Source organism: Condylostylus longicornis, unplaced genomic scaffold (assembly GCF_029603195.1).
Source record: "Condylostylus longicornis isolate FDR11 unplaced genomic scaffold, ASM2960319v2 ptg000107l, whole genome shotgun sequence".
Taxonomy (NCBI): Eukaryota; Metazoa; Arthropoda; class Insecta; order Diptera; family Dolichopodidae; genus Condylostylus; species Condylostylus longicornis.
The window spans coordinates 5171644-5197964 of NW_026578075.1; the positions used below are offsets into that span (position 1 = coordinate 5171644).

General features: G+C 23.3%; 1 protein-coding gene across 1 annotated transcript; it reads left to right on the forward strand.

Annotated features, from left to right (window-relative positions):
- Positions 1–851: 851 nt before the first annotated feature.
- On the forward strand, positions 852–21948 carry LOC129614266 (uncharacterized). The gene is made up of 7 exons (XM_055528788.1): positions 852–1706; positions 18585–18706; positions 18789–18987; positions 19048–19133; positions 19197–19452; positions 19529–20111; positions 20182–21948. Exons 1-7 carry the CDS (start codon positions 1074–1076, stop codon positions 21723–21725), a joined length of 3423 nt encoding a protein of 1140 aa, XP_055384763.1. The 5' UTR covers positions 852–1073; the 3' UTR covers positions 21726–21948.
- The last annotated feature ends 4373 nt before the right edge of the window (positions 21949–26321 follow it).

Below are 26321 nucleotides of genomic sequence, written 5' to 3' on the forward strand. Positions count from 1 at the left end.
TAATATACATACGTATGCTCATATGTATCAATACTGAATTCTTGATGTCATCCAAAGTTTTGATTTTAATAACCGAGAAGCGATGATTTTTTCTCGTAGTTCATGAAAAATATTTGTTATTAAAGAAATAATTCAGTCAGTTATCTGATTCTCTTTTACATTTACAGATCATATGCTTTGCATTCTTTTGACATTCTCTATTTCTGTACCAGTTCTTGCGCTTAGTGGTTAAATTACCAATATAAATTTTTTGTTTTGTAGATAACATAAAAAAGTAGTGAAAAAAATTTTTAATATTTGTTTTTTCTGTTTTTTTTTTTTTTTTCAGATAAATCTTCTAACGAAAACATTTTTAACTTTTGAAAACAAAAATATTAAAGTGAAAAAAAAAAATCATAAATACAAAATAAGAAAAGAAGAAATAAAAAATTTTGAGAAAAATTATGTATGAAAATCAAAAAAGGGGAAAGCGGAGTACCAAAAGAATAACAAGAGGAAAAAGATACACCGAAATGGAATTTAAGCAAGTGCCAAAATAATAAAAACAAATACACACACTTATATGCAAGTTATAACGGTATAAATTCACATTTACATATATAACTGTAAAATAAAAGAAAAACAAATTTTTTGTTCGCTTTTTTTCTTTGTTTTTTGTTTTTCTTTTCTTTTTTGTTTTTTGGTTTTGTTTACTCGCAATCATATTGTCTTCATTTTATTTTCGATAAAATAATCAGAAACAAGTCGAGTAAAATTTTTAATAAATTTTACTAAAAAATTAAAAAAAAAAAAAAAAACAAAAAAAAAATTAATTTTTTTTTTTCTTACAAATGTGCCAAAAATAAGGGGAAAAAAATAATATTAAATTTTTGTAATAATTTTTGAAAATAAAAGTAAAAATTTTATTGAAAGAAAAGCAAGTATTAAAAATAAAATTAAAAAAAAAATTAGTGTAAAATTCTTGAAAGTGAAAATTCACAAAATAAAAATTAAAAAAAAAAACAAACCAAAAAAAATAAAACAATTTATATAATTAAATTAATTATGTTGTTTGTAGTGATCAAAATAAGTTGATGAAAATGAATTCAAATGAGTATAGTGGACCTGGTCCACCATCTTCATCAAATTTAGTACAAATTTTAACACAATCACCTTTATCATCTTTATTAAATTCATCAACATCAGTAATATCGCCATCATCATCATTATCATCATCGTCATCAACAACAACAGCAACAACAATAACAACATCAATAATATCATCAACAAATGTTAATACAATATCACCATCAACATCAATAATATCAGGAGTAAAAACAACAACAAACCATATGATATCACCTAAAATTAATGTAGTATCAACAATAACAACAACAACAACAACAACAACAACATTACCAATAAATATTAAAACTTCGTCAGCATCATCATCAGCATCATTATTATCATCATCAAAATCATTATTAACAACAAATGCAACGGTATGTTTATCAACATCGTCTCAATTACCTCCATCAATATTACAACAACCTCAATTACAATTGCAACAACAACAACAACAAACTGTTGTTAGAACAATATCATCAGATCGTTTAGTAACTGGACCATCATGTAGAGCATTAAAAACAGCTGTATCAGCTTTATATTCAGTAGATGATTTTATAAAAGAAAAAATTGGTTCAGGTTTTTTCTCTGAAGTTTATAAGGTAAATTGATTACAAATTAAGTGCTATTATGATAAATTTTAAATTTTATCATATTTTTATTAAAAAATTGAAAAAGTACATACTTTCTTAAATCATTAAGAATTCAGTTAAAATTGGTAACAATTTTATTACAAATTTTTTATTAATTAATTTAAAAAATTTTATTTTATTTTATAACCACATTTTATTTTAAGCGTATTTTTAAATTCGCGGCAATAATATAAGGGACGCTGCGAATATCAAATTGCTCTCTTTGTGACGTAGGTGACACATTTAGTGACACTAATTATTGTTTATGAGAAATCATGTGGTAAATTAAAATTTTAATGTACATATGTATTTGATTACCCCATTTGATATTATTTCAGTAGCTTAAGCTGATGCACTGGTCCATTATTTTGGAACGCATGAATTCAAACTAGGTTTGCATCGCAACTATTCGCGTCACAGTTTTTATATTAATTAACCAAGATTTCACAAGTCAAGTCCCGTTAGGTAGAGGCTTTAGAAAATTTTTTTAAATTTGTTTAAAATTTAAAAATAAAATAAAGATAAGATCTCTGTTATTAAGATTCGTATACAATTCCATTTATGAACTCCCGAATATTATCTCTTCAATAATAATAAATACATTACAGGAAGTATTTTGCTCTCTAAATTGAATTACACTAATAAAAATTTGTTATAATATTATTTATTCGAGTTCAGATGAAATCACTTGTAGGTGGCAGTGCTTTTGTTATTAATTTTGTGTTTATTCTAGTTATATATTTACTATATAAATATTTCGCTTTGATTACTTCCGTATTTTAGTAATGTACTTAAGTTTACTTATGAATAATTTTCCATTTATAATCCTTTAGGATTAATGGGTCAGAGAGTCAGTAACCTAACAATTAATAATATTAATTAGAAGAGCATATAATTTTGTGTTTTTTTTGATAAATTTGCTTTTTGACATTACAAATTTTCATATTTTACGTCATTCTTATTCTCGTCTAGAATTTCATTTCCTTATTACTTATTTTTTTTTATTTAATTTCTCGAATTTATTTGACAAATATGTTTGAGCCATAAATTTGCTTATTAGGTATTTTCTTAGAAATTGAAAGAAATTTTAGAAAAATGTAAAATTGCAAAACAAAATGTTACAATAATTATAAGGTTACTAATTGTACCCTATGATAATTATGAGCTCTAATAACATGCTAAATAAAATCGAAATCAAAATAAAAAAAATATTAATATTCATCTAATTTATAAACATAATATTGTGTATTATGAAAAGATCTTGAGCAATTCACTATAATTAATTAAACAAATAAATAATATTTAATAAAATTAAAACAGAATCGGTTTGAGATTTCGAAAATTTTGGCACGCGATTATTCCATTCTGTCGCTACATAATGAATTTGTTGATTGTTGTAAATGAAATGATGCTTTGTATAAAAAAGCTTTTCGCTTTTGTATTTCATCGTTGACAAATTTGTTGACCTTTTGTTGTTATTCATATGATTTATTATTAATAGAGCAGATAAAGTTTCATTCGGAAATGTTCATAAAACGTCATAAACGTACAAGGGTAAATCATTCAATCAAGTTTTTTTCCATTTTATTTATTTGTTTTTTTTTTGTTTCTTTTATTAAAAAACTGAAAATGTTGACTACTTATTTTTTATTTTTATATGGAATTCTAAATAATTTTTATTTTTTATATGCAATAGGCTTTTATTTTGCTTTTATGTTTATTTTTGAATCATTGTTAGTAAACTAAAATTAAAATAGGTAATGAAATTGAGAATCATTTCGAAACAAGGGAAAAAAACGGAATCGGTTTGCAAAGAAGCACATTTTAATTTAAAAATTTCTAATTTAAAAAGAATTTTTTTTTGTTTTTCTTTACTGCAACAAAATATTTAATATAAAAGTGCTATTCCGTATTTACAGAGTGTTATAAATGCCTGCAATTTCGAAGCTGCTCAGGAATTAAACAAATTACAACCAATTATAGATGATAGATATATTTGGCTTTATTTAATGTTCTTCAGATATTTGAAGTTTTCTTGACCTTAAAAATGAATGAAATATGTTGTATTAAATCTTGAAAATTCAAACAATTCTTAAACCTAAATTTTGAAATCCAATATTTTTTTTTAAAAGGTTGCCGAAATTCTTCTAACATACTTTTCCCAAACGTTTTTTTTTCCAGATTTTAGGACTATATTGAATAATTCGCTTGTTTCGAGTAGAACTATCCTCATTTCGTTTTTTTCCAGCAATATACTATGTCAATTGTGCGCTGAACGCGAGTGTATATACTTTATTGATTCACTATAAACAGTTCGGCTTAAAAATCAGTCGTTAGTAATAATCCTATGTCCGCATTTAATTTATTTTTGTGAACATATATTTTGATCTTTAGTTTTCTCTCAAGTATAATTGTACAATGCAAATTGGACGATGTACATGTCATTTGCACCTCATGTACAATGCAAATTGGAACTTAGGATAGTTCTGCCATGTACAAGCAAATTTCTCTATGAATTTCAATTTTGAAGCAATTCTTCTCATAATATGTTGAAATTTGCACCGATATTGGTTCAATCTAAAAATAGGATTAAACAGGAAATAAAAAACATTCAAAAAGAATCAAATAAATAACATATTTTTTCGAATGTCATTTTTACTCAAATGTCTATGAGATTTAATTTCTGTCATTAATATTCTTACATAACATTTCACTTAATTGTTTATTGTATAACAAATTTTGATTAATTAATTCATAAAACGAATGTAATTTTTAATAAAATTTAATAATTCATCCTTAAATTGATGCAACAACTCCATATTAAATAAACTTAAATAGATAATTGAATTTTCAAAGCAATTATTATGAAATAATTGAAAATAAATTAGAAAATTATACGTAATCGATCTTTTGACGCATTTTTTAATTTAATAGCAATTGTATAATATGAAAAACAGAAATTATAGGAATAATTTTAATAAAATAAGGCAAATATTTTTTAAAAATTTTCCAATTATAGATGAATACAAAAATGTTTTGTTATTAATTTTTTTTAAGGAATAGTTGAAAAATTTTTCACCTTATTCAATAGCCTATTTTTGGTAATTATTCGTAATTAAATTAATAATTTTTTTTTATTAAGGAAATTATTGAAAAATGATAATTCAAGATTTTTATTAATATATAAAAATTTACTTTGTTCATAATTTGCTTTGTTGCATTTATTCTAGAAGAAAAAAAATTTTTAATTTTTTCAGCAAGTTCAAAAGATTCTTGTTTTAAAGCTGCGACTCTTTGTTCTTATATTTGTTGTTAAAATTAAATTTAAAAATTTATGCTTTTACAAAATTATTGAGAAAGCCCTTAGTTATTGAAAAATCGAAATTTTTTATTTTAAAATTCCATTTTAAATTATTCAAAGTCGTTCATCTCTAAGCTTGTTGTTTGTCCCCTTTTTAAATGTAAGTTATTTTTGCTTTTTTAAATGTAAGTTACAATGACCTCTCCACATGCTTAGTAAACACGTAAAAAATGAACCTTTTCATTTAGCAAACCAAGACTGTACTGTAATTTACATGTATAAAATTATAATATAGATACTGTACTGTAAGTAGTTAATATTGAGCTCCATATCAAACCCTACACGAACTCTTACAAATTTTTACATACATTTAAGTACTTAAATTAATTCTTAATGAAATTGTGATTTGGAAGGTTAATCAGATGAAGCGTCGTAGCTCTAAAATGCTTTAGTCGCAGTAGTTAGTAGAAGAATGTTTAATTTTCCAAAAATTTCAGTCATTCACAAAAATATATTCGATTTACAAAAAATTTATTTTCTTTATATAAGAGTCTGTTTACAAATTTCTATTTAAAACATACCTGTAAGTAAAGAAATAGAATAAATCAAAAATAAAAAAAATCTTTAAAAAACACTCTGCTATAAAATAAAAAATTTTCGACTTACAATGTATTTTAGAATGTGTTATACAAATTGTAATACATATTGTCCGTTTAATATACATAAGTATTGTCAATATCCTTTGTCTGTTTTTATTTATTTATAAAATTTTGGAATTAAATAAAATTGCAGCAAAAAAAAAATATAAGAAAAAATATTTTTAAAGACAATATTTTTTTTTAATTCTGGCTATTTGGCCAGATACTTGTATTACAGTTTTTGACCTTCTTGTCATTTTACACAACTTCTATAAAAATGACCTTCTTCTGGCGACTGAATTTGTGTATTTTTTCAACACATAAAAACGAAGATTATAAAGAAATAGTTTTTTTTCGAATAAGTTTCGTAGGTATTTTATTGCCAATTTATTATGGCTACTTCAAATTTTATTAAGAGTGTAAAAAAAAATATTTGTATAATTTCAGGAAACACCTATTTTCCAATTAGCTACAATTATTTTTTATTATTTCTTTTAATATCCACTCATTTCAAATATATTTTTTTTTGGTAATATTCTTATTATATGTGTGTGAGAGCACCTCTTCAAATTTGTTGAGAAAATTATTTTGTTATAAAATATTGAATTTGAAATGTTTGTTTTTTATTGATTTATGTAAATTATATTAAAAATGTCCTTCATGAAATATCAAAAAAATCTTAAAATTTCAGAAATTTTTTTTTAACATAAAATAAAATTTGGGTCACAAATGTTACGTGGGAATACGAGTATAATGTTCAAAAGAAAATTTGTATTTTCATATTTTGTCTATTTTAATGGCACAATTTTGAAATTGTAAAAGTTATTAGCACATTTTTTAAATTTTATTTGAAATATAAGGTTATTTTCATTATTTAAAACATAATCTTATAAATAATCTTTTAAATATGTGTAAATTATGGCAATTAATTTTCATAATAAAATTTTTAATTTGCAATTAATTCTAGTTTATACCTTAATTCTTAAGTATTTATTATTAAAACTACAATAACATAACAAAAATTTGACATAGATCATTCGTACTCATGTTTTTGTAATGAATATTTTGAGAATTATTTGAGGTAAATGTAACAATTTTATCTGTCAGTTTCAACCTGTCATACAATTATTGTAGAATCATTCCAGTTTACTACAGGTATATGAAACTACTCGCGTTTACGTTAACTCACTATTTTATTATTTTAAGTGTGCACAATTTTAATATAAAAACATTTGAGTATCAAAAATTTTGCAAATACAAAAAAGAATTGCTAAAAAAAATTTAACATTTGATGTAACGAATTATAAGGATATTGAAAAGCCGCGCTACATGACAATTCCAGCTGTTGCAAATTTTTTAAAATTTATTGTCACATTTGGAATTTACGAAAACGGGGTACATCACTTTATTCAAAAAGAATTATTGAAATAGTCATACCCATTTATTCCGGTAGATGGTTTCAATTTTTTCTAAGGAAAATAAATGTCAAATTTTTAATTTTTTAATTTATAGGCTAATATTTTTTCATTTATACCATGGTTTTGAATTTCCAACTACTTTGGAATTTAAGTAGTCCGAACTATTTTTGAGTAGTTATTTCAAAATAAGTGTTATATTTTAAAAAAACAATATATACTTGAAATTATTCAAATATTTTAGTATTTTTTGATTATTTTATAATATTATTTGACCATATTTGTTCTAAAATTGCTCACATAGCTAAAAAACAAAATGCTGGCAATCTTTATCGAAATATTCACAAACTCTTCTGATCTCGCATGTTTGCTTTATTTCATTATCAAAATTTCATTATTTTTTGTGAATATTTCTTAAAAAAAACTCATGTTTACATTTTCTTTTAAAATGAAGGAAAAATTTTAATTGAAACTTTTTTTTTCACTGATAAAAACCGTTATCGTTTATCCAAGATAAAAAAAAAGCCAAGAGTTCAGATTTTTTTTTTCATATAATTTCACTTTTTCAAAAGAATTACAAAAGGATTTAAAAATAAAAAAGCGTTTTTTATGACATGCAATCGAAAAACAAAATTTTTTCTTGACTGCATAATTAAAATAATTAAAAAAAAAAATTCGTTTAAAAACTTTCTTTGAAATTTGATACTTAAATAATGTAAGGAATGCGGCGACTTCTTCATCCATCGTCAATTCTGTTGAGTAACAGAAATGATAAAAACAAAAATTTACCCGAAAACACATTCGTAAATATTAACATTTTTATTTCAAAGTAAAGCAAAAAAATTTTTTTTGATAATCAACTTGTGGTTGAAATTTACAAGGTTAAAATTACGCATATTTTATTGAAATTAAAAAAAAAAATAATTGCATGCACATTCAAATTGAATCATAAATTTCAAATTAATAAGATAGAGGGAAATTTTTTAAGAATTTTAAAATTCTTATTATTAAAATTTTAATATTTAAACTTAATCACCTGATGATAAATCTATTGAGTTGAAACCATAAAATATTGCAAAGCTAATCACGAAATCATCAAGTTTTAGAAAAAAATTCAAACATAGATTTAGACTTTAGAGTCAAAGAAATCTTTAATACTGGCATTGTTAATAAATTTCTATACCGAATGTCATTCACAAATACAAAATTGTTGTATTGAAATACAAAGAGAAATTGTTACGTTTATTTTTACGGTATAGAAGTTGAGAGAAGTTACTCATAAAAGTTACGTGAGTACTATAATTTAAGATGTTCCACAATACAAATTATTTATTATGTCATTTGTATAGATAGAAATGCATTACATATTAAAACACATCCAATTTAGTATTTAAATTAATTTATATGACTAATATTTTAAAATCAGGTTGACAATATATGAATATTAATTATAAGGTTAATAAAAGGTTTCAATTATTATACAAAATTAATTAGAAATTACTAAGCAAATGTAAAATACGGCTAGAAATTTTTCAACTAAGTAATTAAATAGAAATTTTTAATTATAATTAGTATATAAGTATGTATGTTTATTAATATTTTACGTAATTTTACAATACGCATGCGTTTTTTTGTTGGTGGTGAGAAAAAACCGAACTAATTTATGTAGGCATTTTGGAGTAGCTTTATAATGCATTGTGTAAATGACTTTAATAATTTTTTAAATTAAATTTAAAATTTCTATAATGATTTTGCTTCTAGGGAATTTTTTTCTGTTATTGAAAACATACATATAGATATTTAAAACCAAATTAGAGTACCGCACATTATGGTTAAAAATACTAGTATTTTAAATTGTTTACTGTTTAATTATGACAAATAGCTTTCAGATAGTTATTGATGTTAATAGTTCAATTTTAACTAAGCCAGTTTTGTCTTATTACCGTAAGAAATGAGTCCATCATTAATATTACAAAATTGAATTTGACAAGATGTGAAGAATCTTCTACCACAAAACGTCATTTAATTTTTGTACTGAAAAAATCTCGGCGAATTTTTATTGTTTGAACTCAATTTGAAATTTATTTCAAAAGGCAATTTGATTTGATTTTTAAAATATTTTTAATTTTAAGGAACAAGATTTCTTCGACACTATTTTTATTAAACCTACTTTTATATTAAAAAATATGTGTTTTTTTCTTATAATTAATTAACTTATTATTTTCTGAAATTTTTACTGAAAAATAAATTTATGCTTTTAAAACAAAACTAATTATGTCATCGTAATTTAAAATAATTTTTCGATATTTTTTCAATTTCTACGTATAGCTACATACATACATTTGTTATTTTAAGTCACAAAGAGACTCACTCAACTCGCACAAATTGTATTGAATTAAGCAAAAAAAAAAAACGATATAAAAAACAATATTTTTTTTGTGTAAAAATATTCCCTAGTTTTTTTTTCTTTGTCATCATTCAATTAATTACAAGTTTTTGTTTTATAACAAGTACGATTATTCTTAATTAATATACCCCGATAATAGACACAATTAATTTCCTTTAAGATTTAATATTTTTACTATAATATTTTTTTCAAAGAATATAAAATCTGCGTTTTTATCGAAATATTATGATAAAATTTACAGGAGAATCTAGAAATTTTAACTTTTTTTATGATAAAATTTACAGGAGAATCTCTAGGTGTGATTTAAGTTTGAATACTTGTTCAATTTTTGCAACTTTCAATAATCTCAAAAGCTCCAAAATTACGAATTATTTAACTATTTCTTAATTCCATTTAATTTTCGTTATTACTGAATAATAACTGTTCAGGTATGTAAAAATATGTACGAGTATTGAATATTAATTTCAATTAATCATTTTTAGATATTTAAATTTGCGTTAGCACACATTAATGATTCATTAACACTATGTTGATGACATGTTTAAATGTTAATCAAAATTTCCTTTGCGTTGTTTTCTGAATTTTTCCCAAAAATGTTTCTGCAATTTTTTTTTTCTGCATTGTTTTGAATAATATTGTCAAAATTCTGTAATCGAATACCAATTATGTATATTACTTTTTATAATTTTGACTAATTACAGTTAACGAGTTCATTAACAATCATTTATATATGGGGAGGGTGTAGTAGGTTCACTGAATATTAAACTAAAATTTTGTTTATGGTCAGGCTTATAATAGAATTTGTAAAATATTTTTTTTTACTTTAATTAAAATTACATACAAGAGTAAATTCAATTTAGGAAAAATTATAATGTAAATTTAATCGGTTAATAACTTTTGAAACATTTACTTGCCAAAAAAAATATGATAGTGTTCTTGAACAAGCTTTATTTAGGAAGGAATTTTTGAAATTTTTGTGTCAATTACTCTGTATGGCAGCTCCAAGCGTACTTGAAATCTATTTTATGTCCAAATAATAGATACTTAAGTTGAAACTGGCTTCACTTATGTCAATCAAAAAATTTTGTTTACTTGACTTGAAATGTAATAGCTAAACGTAATTTTCTGGCTGTTAAGCTTACATAGTAAAAAGACAGCTTAAGTTTCAAGATGCTTCGAGTCAAGTACTCAAGTATAAAGGAGGCAATTCTCAATAGGTAATAACGAGGTAGAATAGACTTCACTGTACAACAATTTCAAAATTATCTTTGTTATCAAAATGACACTAATTATAAATTGTTAAACACACACACTATGATAACAAAATTATTACCTTATATTGTATGTGTGTGTAATAATTATAAAGGTGAAATGATGTTTTATTTTTCATTAAATATTTATTCAATGATGTAATGTTATTTTTCTATTTCTTATTTTTACAAATTAATAACTTGTAGACTTGATTTTAGAAAAACAAAAAAACATTATTATTTCAGAATATCTAGCCAATTTGCAATTAAAAATAAATGTAAAAAATGTACATTATTATGACTCAGCATTGTTATAATTAAAATATTAAAATTAATTTTTAATAATTAAAAAAAAAATTCACTTAATTACTGTGAATTGCACAAAACAGGAAGAAAAATTCGCGTTCGATTGCAAACTAACATAAATTTTTAATATTTCTGCAGGTTGTTTTTTGAAAAATGAAGTGTAGTCAAAGAATTGAAGATCGTTTTCCTCTTTTCTTTTAAAATGCTACCATCTCTTTGGAACAAGTGGCTTTGATTTGGAAACAAATGGAAATTTGGAACAAATTAAATAATCGAAAACCAAATTAAATAAATTTTAATCTCTTTTTTACCAAAATTTTACATTTATAATTAAAATTTTAATTTAAACCGAACGTTCGAATCTGGATTCCGTTGTTTAAACAGATGACCCCTAGAATGCGTTTCATACGGTTTAAACCATAAGTAAATCTGCTTTTGATAATCAATTAATAATACTTATTATGAGAAATGCAGAATATTGTAAGATTATGGTTGTATTGTTTTAATTTGAAGTTAGTTAGCACAGTACTAAATTTTTGTTGTTGCGTAGTATTTTACAAGTTTATTGAACTTAATTCAAACGTTAGTAAAATACTATTATCTAACATAATCAATAATTTCGTCAATTAAATTTTTGTAATATGATGAAATTCAAATCTTATACTCGTATATTCAACATTTAATTCAAAATTACCCATTAATTCTCAAATTTCTATTCAATAATTTAAATCAGTGAAATAATTTCTATTCATTATGTATGTACTTTAAAATTGGAAGGAAAAAATATTTATTAATGAATTTCAAATCTCTTATTTATTGACATACGATAGATAGGCACACATTGTATTCTCTTAATTACAATTGATTGTTGATAGACAATATCGTAAAAATTAAAATTGTTTTTTCTTTTCTATTTTAAATATTTAAACAAATGTTTAATATCATTTTGAATTTTATTTCAAAATAATTTTTTGTGATTTTTTTTTCTTTTGTTTAAATACTTGCTTATTGCAAAATTATTAAGTATTTGAAATTTTAAACTCTTCATATGTTTACAAATCAAATTCCGATTGTTGAATTAAAATGGTGATCTATTTTATAGATAATTTAAAATTTGTATTAAATTTTGAAAATAGAAAAAAGAATTTGAGCTTTTATTTATTTTATTTCAATATATATTTGTTCATAATTAAAATTTGAATGTCTTGTTATAAATTTAATATTTTAGAGTCGCAATATTTTGTCAATAATTTGGAAATTGTTCGATTTCTGTCAACAATGTACTTTTGTTTGTTTTTCCTTTTTTGTCTGTTTTCTTTTTGAAAAATAAGGTGTGTTGATTTTTTTTTATATTGTTCTCTTGTTTAACAATTAAATTTTTGTTTTCAAAGTAAAGTTTAAAATCTTCTATACAAAGTTAAAGGAAAAATTTTTATATAGAGCGGAACATAATTAAAAGAAAAATGGAAATAATTGACTTTAATCTTAATTTTTTGTTTTTTTTTTTATCATTAAATAAAAATTTTTAAGTTAAATTTTGTTTAAAATGAATTGTTAAATCGGCGGCTTCTCATTTTTTTTTTCGAAAATAAGGTCACAAATACACGTATGTATGGATATGGGCATATAATTGTATTGTACTATGTTTTTGATTTTGACATTTCAATGAATGCATTTACGAGTATTTGGTATTGATGTAACGTATAAAGGTTTAACTAAACTTTATCGCATTGGAATTCAGCTACAAGTTATACGAGTACTTAATATCAATTTTAAAATAATAATTATGGGATTTAATTTTTAACTAAGTTTAATAATTTTTTAAAAAAGATTTCTTGATTACTTTATTATATCCACACACTGATACATAATACATACATGTGCACGTGTACTTGTACTAAATGTATATTTTGCATTTACATATGTAGGTATATTTTTTAAGAAAATATTCGAGCTCTTATAAATTCATAAATTATATTTATCCATTGTCCATTTGTTTATTGAATAATGATAGTAATAAATAGAAAATTTTTGGAATTATACATAATTGGTACATAAGTACCTGTGCAGGGGAACATTTATATCTTGAATTATTTAAATGTCAGAAAAAGTTATTAAACAGACAGAGAAAAGGTCGCATTAGAAAAACTGAAATATATGAATAGCCAATAATACATATTTCAAAATGCTGTGGAAAAAAAATAAACAGTTCAAGTTAATGAAGAGTTTGTCTTATAGAGAGTATGAGATAAAAAAGTTTGACAGTCTGTATGTACGTACACAAAAAAATTTATGAAAATATTTTATCAAAAATTTTCCTAATTTGGTTTGTAAATTTTTGGAACTCACTGTACTGTCATTTACTCATTTTATACTTAATTGAGTGTGATTTAAATAAATACTATACACACAAATAAATTTGTTAGCGATTTATAAAATTATGGTTATCAAAGAATTCATTGAATTTAATTATAATACGTTAGTATATACTATATAAGTAATATGAATAAAACGAATGCTAATAGACAAAAATTAAATTTAAAATCAATTGGTCTTTTTTCCTTTGATTTTTTTTTCATGGCAATTCACACTCGGCACAGCACCTAACAATAACCAAATAAGTAAAATTTTTTTTACCTTCTTTCTTTTCTCTTTATTTTAACTTTTGTTTCTGTAATTTCTTACCTACATAATATATACATACATACGTAATATTTAAAGAGATAGTGAGAGAGTGTTGACGAATAAAACGAACATAATAGGGTATTGAAATATTTAAATGGGCATTTCCAATTTTCATTCTTTATACTAAATGAAATGAAAATTAAGTAAATTGTTGTCCTCATCATGGCTTTTTGGCGATTAGCCTACAAAGAAAATATTTTTTTTGAACAAGAAGACAGAAAAATTAAAAAAAAAACCATCAAAAATCGCATAACAAAAACCCGCGTACAAATACTATTTACAAAAAAAAAACGAAAAAATACAAATTGTAATAAATAAATAAAAAGCAAGAAAAAGTTGATTAACCTCTCAATGCCGTTGCAGTTTTATGAGTGAAATTTGTAGTTTTGTGTTTTTCTTCTTTTTTTTGCAAAATAAAATCAAAAGTGACAAAAACAATTTTATGTTTGAAAACATTCAAATGTAAATATACAAACAGATTATAGTTACATATGTACCTACATACATACAATAATATAATTTATCATAATAAAAAATACATAAACACATTCATAAACTAAACTTTTATACACTTGAAAATGCTCACAGCATGTTAATTGGAATGCGAGATTTTTTTTTTATGATTTTCGCTGTCATGCTTGTGTGTTGGTTTTTTTTTTTAGTAATGCTGATGTTGTGCTGTTGTTTTTTTAATTTGTTCCAATACTGTTGATATTCATTCAAGTTTAAAATTTGTTTAGAAAACTTGTAAATAATAGTAAAAAAAAAAGAAGAAGAAAAATTGAGGTAAAACGGCACATTCACGCGCGATTATTAAACTTCTATTTTGTCGTTATTTAATTTTTTGTTTTTGCAGTTTGTTTTATTTTCTTTGCCTTTTAAAGCATTCCGGTTACAGGTTCATATTAATTTTTGGTGATGTTTTTCCTTTCATAATCATCAATTATATTTGCCATAAATGCGTACTTATGTATACTTGCATAGGTATCTACACAATTAATTTCGGTTAAATCAGAAAAAAAAAGAGGAAAAGAAAAGGAAAGGGAAGAGATGATAAATTCCTAATAAAGAGAAAATAATAAATTAACCCTCGTTTTTCAATGATTTTAATGATGAGCAATTTTAAGTTTTGTATTCATGATCACATATTTGATTAAAGTTGGGAATTTGTTAAATTAACGTAAATATGTATGTATGCTTTGTTAATTATTTTGGAAACCTAATATGTGGATCTTAAAGACGTATAGTTTATGTAGTAAAATGTAAAGAAAATTTAGTAAATATTTTGGAATCATCCTGTATTGTAATTTCATATTAATATTTTACGATATCTTAGATTCTTCTCAATCATTTTTTTCATAAGCTTATACAACGATTATTTTATGGCGTATATTGATCGGCAAGGGTTTTTCTTTAAGCTTTATTTGTTACACATACAGCTAGTCACAAAAGTATTGACTCACCTCTAATTATTTTAAAAAAGTGTAGTTTTTGACTCCTGTATATTAAGAAAAAATTTAAATAAGCCAAATTAAAACAATTTGTATATTATTCTTCAAATTTTTTTAGAATTAAAAAAAAAAAAACAACAAAAACAAAAATAACAACAAAAACAAAATTCATACTCCAAATTTTTACGCACAAAAGTATTGACTCATTATAAAAATATTCTTGAAAAATTGGGGAATTCCCATTTGTTAGCGGTTTATTCATTTGTAATGAGTGCTATAATAATTCTTAGCTGCCCTCTCATATTCCAATATTGAAGTTTAGCGTTTTGCGGCAATTAATATTTAAAAAATGGGTAAAGTTCGAGAAAGAACATTGGAAGAAAGAAAAACCGTTATTTTTCTTCATGAGAAGGGGTATTCTCAAAGAAAAATTGGGCAACAGTTAAATATACCACAAAGCACCATTAAACATATAATAAAAAAATACACAACCCAAAATCTTTTAGAAAATAAGCTCCGTACTGGTAGGCCTAAAGTTTTGACCCCTAATGATGAAAGACAAATAATGAGATGGGTCAAAGAAAATCCAATGGCTAGTGGTGTAACCATTTGTAAAGAGATCCGGAAAGCGACAAAAACTAACGTTAGTGTTGAAACTGTGCGTAGGAGTATTAGAAATACTGGTAGAAATGGTCGTGCACCAAGAAAAAAACCTTGGATCAATGAAGTTAAAAAAGAAACTAAACGTTTAACCTTTGCTAAAGCTCATTTAACAAAAAATCTTGATTTTTGGGACAAAGTTATATTCAGCGACGAATGTAAGTTTGAAATTTTTGGATCATCCAAGAAACGTGTCTGGCGAAAACCTGGTCAAGAATTTGACAAACAAAATTTGTTACCGACAGTAAAACACGGTGGTGGATCAATAATGGTATGGGGTTGCATGTCGGCGAATGGCGTTGGTAACCTGCATTTTATAGATTCTACAATGGATAAATTCGTTTACCTTAACATTTTAAAACAAAATTTAAGAAGCAGTGCAGAAAAATTAGGGCTTTCTAATGATTATATGTTTCAACAAGACAATGACCCTAAACATTGTGCTTTCGTAGTGAAGGAATGGATCCTATATAATGTTCCAAAAAAGCTTGAAACACCTCCACAATCACCAGACATGAACCCCATAGAGCATTTATGGGCCCACTTAAAGTGTTCTTTGCTGAAACATGACATTAGAAGTAAAGAAGAGCTGAAACCCCACTTAAAAGAAGAATGGTCCAAAATTAGCACTTCCGTGACATCCAATCTGGTCCATTCAATGCCCAATAGACTTCGGAGTGTTATTAAATCAAAAGGATACCCAACCAAATATTAATATAAGATAAATTAACTTTTTTATTTGATTTCATTTTGACTGAGTCAATACTTTTGTGCGTAAAAATTTGGAGTATGAATTTTGTTTTTGTTGTTATTTTTGTTTTTGTTGTTTTTTTTTTTTAAATTCTAAAAAAATTTGAAGAATAATATACAAATTGTTTTAATTTGGCTTATTTAAATTTTTTCTTAATATACAGGAGTCAAAAACTACACTTTTTTAAAATAATTAGAGGTGAGTCAATACTTTTGTGACTAGCTGTACATATATATTACTTATTATATTAGAGCATTATTTTAATGGCATTGCAAATTTAAGTTAGTAAGAATTCATTTATGATTGAAATAAATTTGACTATCACTAACTACTTGCAAATCTTTATTGAAAAGAAAATTATTTAATTAAGTATACCTACGATATTTAAAAAAAAAGCTTTGTACATAAAATTTGTACATAAAATTTTTAATGATTATTAAAAACAAAACTAAGAAATATTTCATTTATATCTAATAAAATTAATAATTTTAAATTCAAATCTTTTTCTTTTTAACACAGTTACGAATTTTTGCATTAATTTAGTTTAAATCATTGCGATTTATTTTTGTATTGCATTTAATAAATACATTGTTTTTTTGAAATTTTTATTTATGTGAAAAAAGAAATTCAATTTAATGTTTTATATCGTAATTTTATAGCTGAAATTAAAAATTTTACGTGCGTGATTAAAATTTTTATAGTTCCACCAAGCGTTAATTTTTCAAAACTTATTCGGTTTACTAATATGTTATGTATCTTTAAGTTTATCAAAATAATGCTCATACTATTTTTTATTTTAAGTTTTAGTGCAAAATTTTGTTTTATTTTAGTAGGTAGATACTACATATTTGTGATTAAATCTAAACTATGTATTATCATAAAAAAACATAGGCATATACAACATACATAACTACATAATATAAAAAATATTATTCTAAACAAAATTTAAAAAAAAAATTGTTTGATAAAAATCAATGTTACCATCGATTGACATTCATTTGAAAAATTTGACAATTCAAAAACTACTTATTCAGTATCAAAAGTTTCTCAACTCTTTTTTCACGATGGTGTTGAATGATGAGAAAAAATATTACCCATCTTAATATTTTGTATTTAAATAAAAAAAGAAATCATATTTTAATTGTTACTGTTTTTTCAATGAGTCTGTAATACTTACTCTCTTATAAACAAAACAATGAACTTTTAATTTTTATGAGAAAATATAGTGTAGTTAGAAATATAGTAAGCAAACCGGCAAAAATTAAAATAAAATAGTAATCTTTGCAATGAACTTTTTGATGGATTGGTAATCAATTGGAGTACGTAATGATTGTATAATTTGAAAACTTTCTAATTTGTACTTAAACAAACTAAAAATATATTTTGCATAAGTACAAGCAAAGTACTTTAATATTGTACTTATAAAATATTTGTGTACAATTCATGTAATCTTTCATTGTATCTATCTTTTATTGGATATATTTTCTACACCGGATAGTAAATTTCGCTAATACTTTGTGTAGCTAAAAAAATTCAAAATAATTTTGCAATATTAAAAATGAAAATTTTAATTAAAATTCAATTAAAATTTTGGAGTTAATAATTTAAAGTTAATTTTAATGTTCTTTATTGAATATTAATTAGAGATTTAGCGTATTTTTTCTAATAAAAATTAATTTTGCTTATTTCGGTTTAATTGTGGGGATTTCGCTATAATAAATCCAAGTTTTTGGGAAAATATTTACAGGAAATCCTGTTAAATTTAAATTAGGCAGGCATTATTGCCAATCATTGCATTATTTTGGTCTGCTTTTCATTTTGGTATCAAATATTATTAATTATTTTCATTTATCAAATTTTACTTGTAATAATTTGTCGTAAGTAATGCCAATTTAACTAATCCTTAAATAATTTATGTACTTTTTCAAATAAAACCATTAAGTTATTATTTTTTAAAAATATTTATTAATATATTTATTCAAAGGTGACGCATAGAACAACTGGTCAAGTTATGGTACTAAAAATGAATCAACTGCGTTCAAATCGACCAAATATGTTGCGTGAAGTTCAACTTTTAAATAAATTGTCCCATCCAAATATATTAAGGTTTGATATTAATTGTTCTACAAAAAATTGCTACATATTTAAAAATAATATAATTTGGAACGTGTTTTTTTTTTTGTTGTAGATTTATGGGTGTTTGTGTACAAGAAGGGCAACTTCATGCATTGACTGAATATATTGAAGGAGGTTCGCTAGAGCAATTATTAGCAAATAAAAGTGAAACATTAACTCCTGTCCTAAAAATAAGACTGTCTATTGGTATAGCCAGAGGTATGCAATATGTGCATGAAGCTGGTTTATTTCATAGGGATTTAACAAGCAAAGTAAGAAATAAAAATATTTTAATAATATACATGATTTGTATTACATTTATTTTTGTTTAGAACGTTTTAATAAGAAAATTGCCTGATGGTTTGATGGATGCTGTTGTTGGAGATTTCGGTTTGGCCGCCAAAATTCCGAATAAAAGGTAAAATAATTTGAATTACATTATAATGAAATTATTTTTAAATTTTATTTAATTTTTTTTTAGTGGAAAGGCACGTCTTGATACAGTTGGATCACCATATTGGATGAGCCCAGAATGTTTACGAGGATTATGGTACGATCAAACCAGTGACGTATTTTCTTATGGCATTGTTTTATGTGAAATTATAGCATGTATCGAGGCTGACCCAGATATTATGCCTAGAACCCATTCATTTGGTTTAGATTATTTAGCTTTCGTAGAATTATGTCCAGAAGACACACCACCTGCATTTTTAAGACTGGCTTTTTATTGTTGTATTGTAAGTCAAATAATTTTAAAGCTCTAAAAAATATTTTAAATATATATGTATTGTTCTTTTTTTTTTGCTTATTTAGTATGATTCAAAAAATCGACCTACATTTAGTGAAATTGTGAAAAAGTTAACAGCACTAACAGATAAACTTTGCGAAAATACAGAAAATTATTTAAAATATAATGAAAGTAGTCCTAATGAAAGTGATTCAGAACCATATTTATCAACTAATACAATCATACCTCCAAAACGATATTCTATGGATGTATCATCAACAACAGGTTTATTTAAATTATCCATGAAAAATGTTGATAAAGACGACTCAGACAATGATTATGACATTGGAAGAGAAAAACTTAGAGTAAAAAATGTCACAAAAACTTTGGAGGCAGAATTGCAGCATAGACGCTCGTTAAGTGAAAATGTTATCAATTTTCCGTTACATACGACACCCAGTGATAAAGCTAGATGTCATCAGATATTAAGACCAAAATCATCTAACACATCAAGTAATAGTAACTCCCAAGAACTACCTATATTAAAAAATATTACGTTACGAAAAGTTGCCGAAACGATGTGTTTGAAAGATCCTCAATATAAACCTATTAAATTGGATCAAAATGGAGTTAAACTAAATCCTTTTACAGCTTTGGCACAATTAAAAGGTAAAATTTTAATAATTTACATATAGCATTTAAGAAACTTTCTTATTCTTCAATTTTCTTAACATTTAAGGTGTGAAAAAAATTCTTGGAGATCCACGAAGTTATACAGCTTGCGCTGGTGATTTATTTAGTTCATGTTTCGAAATGTCAGCTCCATTCTTTAAGGAACATGCAAATGTTGGTACGAAGCCAGCGAAACAGATAGTGGAACCAAAAAGTCTCCCAACTTCGCCGAATATGGCAAGAAAATTACATCAAGCTTCTGAATCTAAATTCAATGCTAATACAAATTCAATAAAAGTTAACCCAGTTATTAATTTTGAATCTGATTTTCAAATTACAAATAATACATTAATTGATAGCAAGTGTGACAACATTGAAAGTAAATCCACCAAGAAAACAAAATTAAAAAGTTTGTATATTCATCCACTCTTTAAAAATGATGTAACGGAGAACAAACCTTCTTTTTTAATAGAAAATCATACCGATAATTCTAATGGGGTTAAGTTCAAACAGTTTAACTGCAGTGATAGTAGTACAGATAGTGTCGATCTTAAAAATGAAAAACTAAATCGACGCGATTCTATGGAGAGTGGAGTATTTTCTTGCTTTAATGAAGAGTCTGATACATTAACAAATTATAAATCGTCCAGAGCTTGCTTATGTAATTCATTTGGAACCAATAAGATTCCATCTAATTTTGGAAGCTCTATTGAAAAGTTTCAAAAATGTTGCAAATGGTGCTGTAAAGTGTCAAATCTTGGCAAAGATGATACAGCAATTCATAGAAATTTGGAAGATTTAAAAAATGAAAATGATATTCAAAATGAAAATATAAATCTACTGCAAAGCTTTGATGATCTTGATATAGGTGAAACAAAAGATGGTCAACATCACTGTATTCATCATAATAATTCGAACAATATTAATCACCATCATTCACATCATCATCATACGTTAGATTCAACATCTGTTGATATGGGACTAATAAATCGCTTAGCATTGGATTCTGAAATTAATTCGTTAATACAGAAAAGTCAATTAGCTCACCAATTATTATATTGCAAAAATCGAACTTCATCCTTGTATACCGACAGTTCTGATGATATAAGTAGTTTAGCAGGTTCTGATTCTTTATTATGGGATTCAAGATCTTTTGTACCGAATGCAAAATCAGCCCAAATTGCAAAAATCGTGGAATATTTTGAAAGAAAATCCATGCGTTCTGCTGGACGTTTTGTTAATGATACATTACCGTTTAAGACACATAATACTTCGACATCAGTAACTTCAGGCTCCGGTATAAGTGGTGGTTCATCATCTTCATCAATAAGTGCCCATGCATTAGCTGCACTAGGTAACTGCTCTGAATTTTCTAATTTTAATATTGAAACGAATTGTAGTAATCGGCGTGGATTTAGTAGCGGTAATGATTATCATAATTCAAGTAAAATAACTCCTCAAAGTGATTACGAGCAATTTTGTTTTGAATTGGAACAACAACAACAAAAGCCTCCAACAAAAACAATGCAAAGATTAAATATATGCGAAGGTGCTGTAAAATCGAAATTGCCAATTTTTGACAAACCTAAGCAAAACTGCAAAAAGGAGTAAAATAATTTTATTGAAAAAAAATGCAGATATTTTTTTGTTGTAATTTTCAAAAAAAAAGAAAAAATAAAAAAAATATATTATTGATGCGCAATGAATTATAAGTAAAAAATAACGGATTTTGAATATTTTTGTTTTTTTTGGAAAATCATCCATTAACCTAAATGAATTCGGTCTAATTTACACCAAACTTTATAAATTAATAATATTTAAATGTACAATTTACATTTAAATAAATATACATACATTAAACATATATGCATGAATGTACAACATTATGGACCATATAAATATTTATTTAAAATATTTTGCTCAATTTTGTTAAGCAATATTTTTAAATGTATACTTTATAAAAAGCATCAATTAAAAATCAACTATGTGTAAGAATTTGTAATAAAAAATATTGCAACAAAAAAATGTCTTCATTCAATTATTTCACTTAAAGTAGTGATTAAAAATTGTTAAATATGCATAATATATTTACGATTTGTATAAAAAAAAAACATTATTTAAAATTATTCTTCCGAAATTTAATATAATAGAAATATATATAAAAAAATATATCGTAATTCTAGACATTTTTAGGTTAAAATTATTATTTTTGGAAAATTGTACAAAAATTCAAGAAAATTGACTTATGTTGTATATTGTATAAACATAAAATAAAAAATGTTATCTTTATTAATTTAAATATTAAAATAAAAAAAAAAAGAGAAATTGAAATTATTAAAAAGAAAAATAGTTTTATTAATATTTATAATCAGTAATCTAGTAATATTTTATAATAGTTTTAATTTTGAATAATTATTGCCTTCAATTTTTGATAGACTTATTTAAAAATGAAATGAAAATATTAAAAAACTCAAAGTTGGGAAAAGCATATGATTTAAGCATATTTAAACATAATTCTTTTTTAAAAACCTGTGCGAAATTTGATATCTTACAATCTTATTCCAATATTTTCGAACCAATTTTAACGTTATTGAATGTGTATTTTTTTTTTTTGTTTTTTGGTATACTGAAAACATAAATTTTTTAAAAAATATATATATACTTCATATATATGCATATATGTATGTCTCAAAAGTAAATAGCTAAAATTAGGAAGGATATGCTCCAAAAGATTACAAGAAGAAAAAATTTAAAATATAAGAAAATACGGATAAAATTTAAGTTGCACTCATAGCAATTAAAGACTTTGAGAAAGCTTATGTTTGATTATTTTGTTCTATATGTTTGATTATATTTATTTTTATTTTTGTTAACCTTATGAAATTCCAAAATCTTCTGTAATATTTGCTCTGTTCTTTTTCATCCCTAAATGCTCAAATTGAATGCTTTCCCAACAAGCCAAATATAATACCTACAAATAAACAAAGAAAAGAAAAATAAAAAAAAAGGAATAATTTATTTATTATGTTTTCACATAAACGTTAATAAATGTTAAATAAAATGAAATTAATATTTGTTTAATTAAATAAAAAGTATTTAAAAATCTTAGTTACAAAACCTATTTTTTTATATTGTAAATTTTTAGTAAAAGAAATACCTATAATCTTATTACTTATACATTATAATCATAAATATAATTGAAAAATATTTAAAAATAATTTTACGAACTTTTCAATATTAAAAATTCTTGTATAAAATAATATACTTTTTGAAATATTTTCAAAACTTGATGAAATTACCTGAAATTTCCTAGTCTATGTAAAATTATAAAAATTATGTATTAAAAAAAGAAAAATGATGATACTAAAGATACATAAAAATAAAGATCTAGAAAGAGTAAGGTGTAAAACAAATCTAATGCCAAAATTTATAAAACTCATGATCCAAATGTATTAAAAAAAAAAATTTAAATAAAATAAAAGTAATATTAAATTATTTGCAAAGCAAGTGAAAATTTAATAGAAAAAATATTAATTATCATCATACGTAGTAAAGTGAAAAAGGAATTTCATATAAAACATTTACGTTGTTACACGTTTTTAAATATGAATATTCATTCAAAATAAGTTAAAATAATGTTGAATGTAAAATGTGAAATTTCAATCTTCACTATCTTTATTATAACTATTAGTATAAGAATTCTGTAAAGATACAAATTTATACTTTTTAATATACATTTAAATAAAAATAAAAGAAAATTAAAAATAAATAGGGAAAATTATTAATAAATTTAATTTAATTTTTTCCTTTTTTAAACGAAACTCCCGAAGGGATGTAATAATTAATTTTGAAAAACCAAAAAAAAAAAAAAGGATGCTTTTCAGATAAGTTAGTTACGAGATTTTAATGTACATAGATTTCTTAAAATTTATTAAATAGAGTGCATTATGTTCCAAAATCTAAAATATCTGATTGCACTGCTACATTTTAAAAACAAGTTCCTGTTTTTTCAAGTTTTATATAATATTGTTTGTGTGCTATCATTAATTATTACTATTATACACTTTTTATAAAAAAAATTTATAAAACTAATTTGAAAATTTTAGAAATTTTTTGCAATATCACAACTGTGTAAAAAAGAAAAACCAATGTCTTTATTAACTTATTTTGTTATAAAATTTTCAACAGGAAAATAAAACTGTTTTAATAACCACAGACAATCACTCAGTTTTAATAAAAAATTTTATTTAAATAATTTTTAATTTATGTATTTATTTAAAAATCATGAATGTAAACAAAAAATTAACATAAAAATTTTGTAATTAAATTATGTGAAAAGCTTTGCAATTCATTTCGTCCAAAAATTTTCTTTTATGAAAGGAAATAAAAAAAAAAAGCAAATAACGATGTGGTAAAACTTAGAAAAAGAAAATAATTTTAAAATGATTGAAAAAATATAATAAGAAGATTTTATGTGCTTCGTATATGTGTTAAAATGTATTTTTTCATTGTTTCGTACATAAACAGAAATTTGGACTTAAAATTGATAAACATTTTTTTTGTTGTACTAAATATGGGAATTAATAAATTACCCAAGTAAAATGGTAAGAAAATTTAAAAATTAAAAAAAAGAAAATATAAAACATAATATAAAGGCTGCCCTAGTAAAATAAGTTTTAAAAAAAGGATATTCAAATTTCCAAATATATTTCATTAGAATAATTTTATCAAGCCTTTGAAAATGGAAATAATTTAGTTTTTAAACATATCGTGTTTTTTTTAAACATTATCCTATTACTCTGGAAAATCTAATTCGTATCAAAATTCGTATTCTATTCAGTTGAAATTTCCGACAATAGAAAGCATGAAATCATAGAAAGTAAAATAAACATATTGTATATTAACGATATTATCATTTTGGCAAAAACAAGTTCCTTCATTTCGAGTACAATATTTTAAAAGGTTTTTTCTTAAATAATATTCGCAAAATTAAAATTTTTTAATTTGATTGAACATAGTCTTTATAAGATTAATTTCAGGAATATAAATTACATAAAATTTGAATTTACTTTGATAAATCTGTTTCATTTGTTTATTCATAATTCACATTGGGATTTATTGAATAAAATAATGATTTTATGGTAAAAATTAAATGAGTATCTTTATACTTTTTCAAGCATATCTATATTTAGTATATACATACATATATTATGTTCTTAATTCAGTATTATAATTCGGAATCATACTTAAAGTTATAAAGAAATAATGCAAAATATAATAAGAAATAGGTTACCCAAAATAAATTGCAAAATATTTGCAATTAACAAAAAATTTTTATTTGTTTTTTAAAATTCATTTCTATTTCTATATACTTTATAATTTTTAATATTTCATAGAAAACTTAATAAAATTAAATCTAATTCTTCAAAATTAATTATATCTCGACTCGCAAAAAATATTATAAATGTGGATTTTTTTAAATGAAAAAATTGAAGGAATAACATAATGCATATATAAAAATATATTTTTGTATTTTTTTTTGTATTTCTTTGTAATATTAAATATTTCACACTTAAATATTTTAAATGACTGAATATATTTTTATTACAAATTTTTTAATTCGGCTGATTTTACCATAATATTTTCAAATTATCATACTGAATTCAATTATTGAAGTTATACTAAATAATTTTCTTATTTAGAAAATTTACATATCAATGAAAACTAATTTTTTTATACTGAATTATATTGAAATTAGAAAAATAAAAAAAATTACAAATAATTCCATTATTTTAAAAAACAAAAAAAAAATTTAAATAATATTTAAGATTTTTCACTTATTAAATTTGCAATAATTTGATTCTTAATAAATTATTTTATTTTAAGATCATTATACATAATATTAAAGAAGGAAAAAAAACATGAAAATATCTATAAATTTTAATTTATTTTATAATTTAAGGGCAAATTTGCAATACTAATTTAAGGTTATAATAAAAAAAAAACAAGAAAAAACAATAAAAAATTTTAATTATGTAAAAAAAAATTATTATATTATTAACCAATTAAGAAAAGGAGTAAAATTTCATAAAAAAATTTATACGAGAGAAAAAAAACAATATTACTTAAATTAATATTATAATTATTTATTTTTAATCAACCCCAATAATAACTATTATTATAACAAAAGAAATTAGAAAATATTTG

Excerpts from the sequence above, each read along its gene's own strand:
- LOC129614266 (XM_055528788.1), top strand. The coding sequence starts at position 1,074 with ATGAAAATGAATTCAAATGAGTATAGTGGACCTGGTCCACCATCTTCA. Across the intron at positions 19,453-19,528 it reads TGGCTTTTTATTGTTGTATT|TATGATTCAAAAAATCGACC; the intron begins GTAAGTCAAATA and ends TTGCTTATTTAG. Across the intron at positions 20,112-20,181 it reads AGCTTTGGCACAATTAAAAG|GTGTGAAAAAAATTCTTGGA; the intron begins GTAAAATTTTAA and ends TTAACATTTAAG.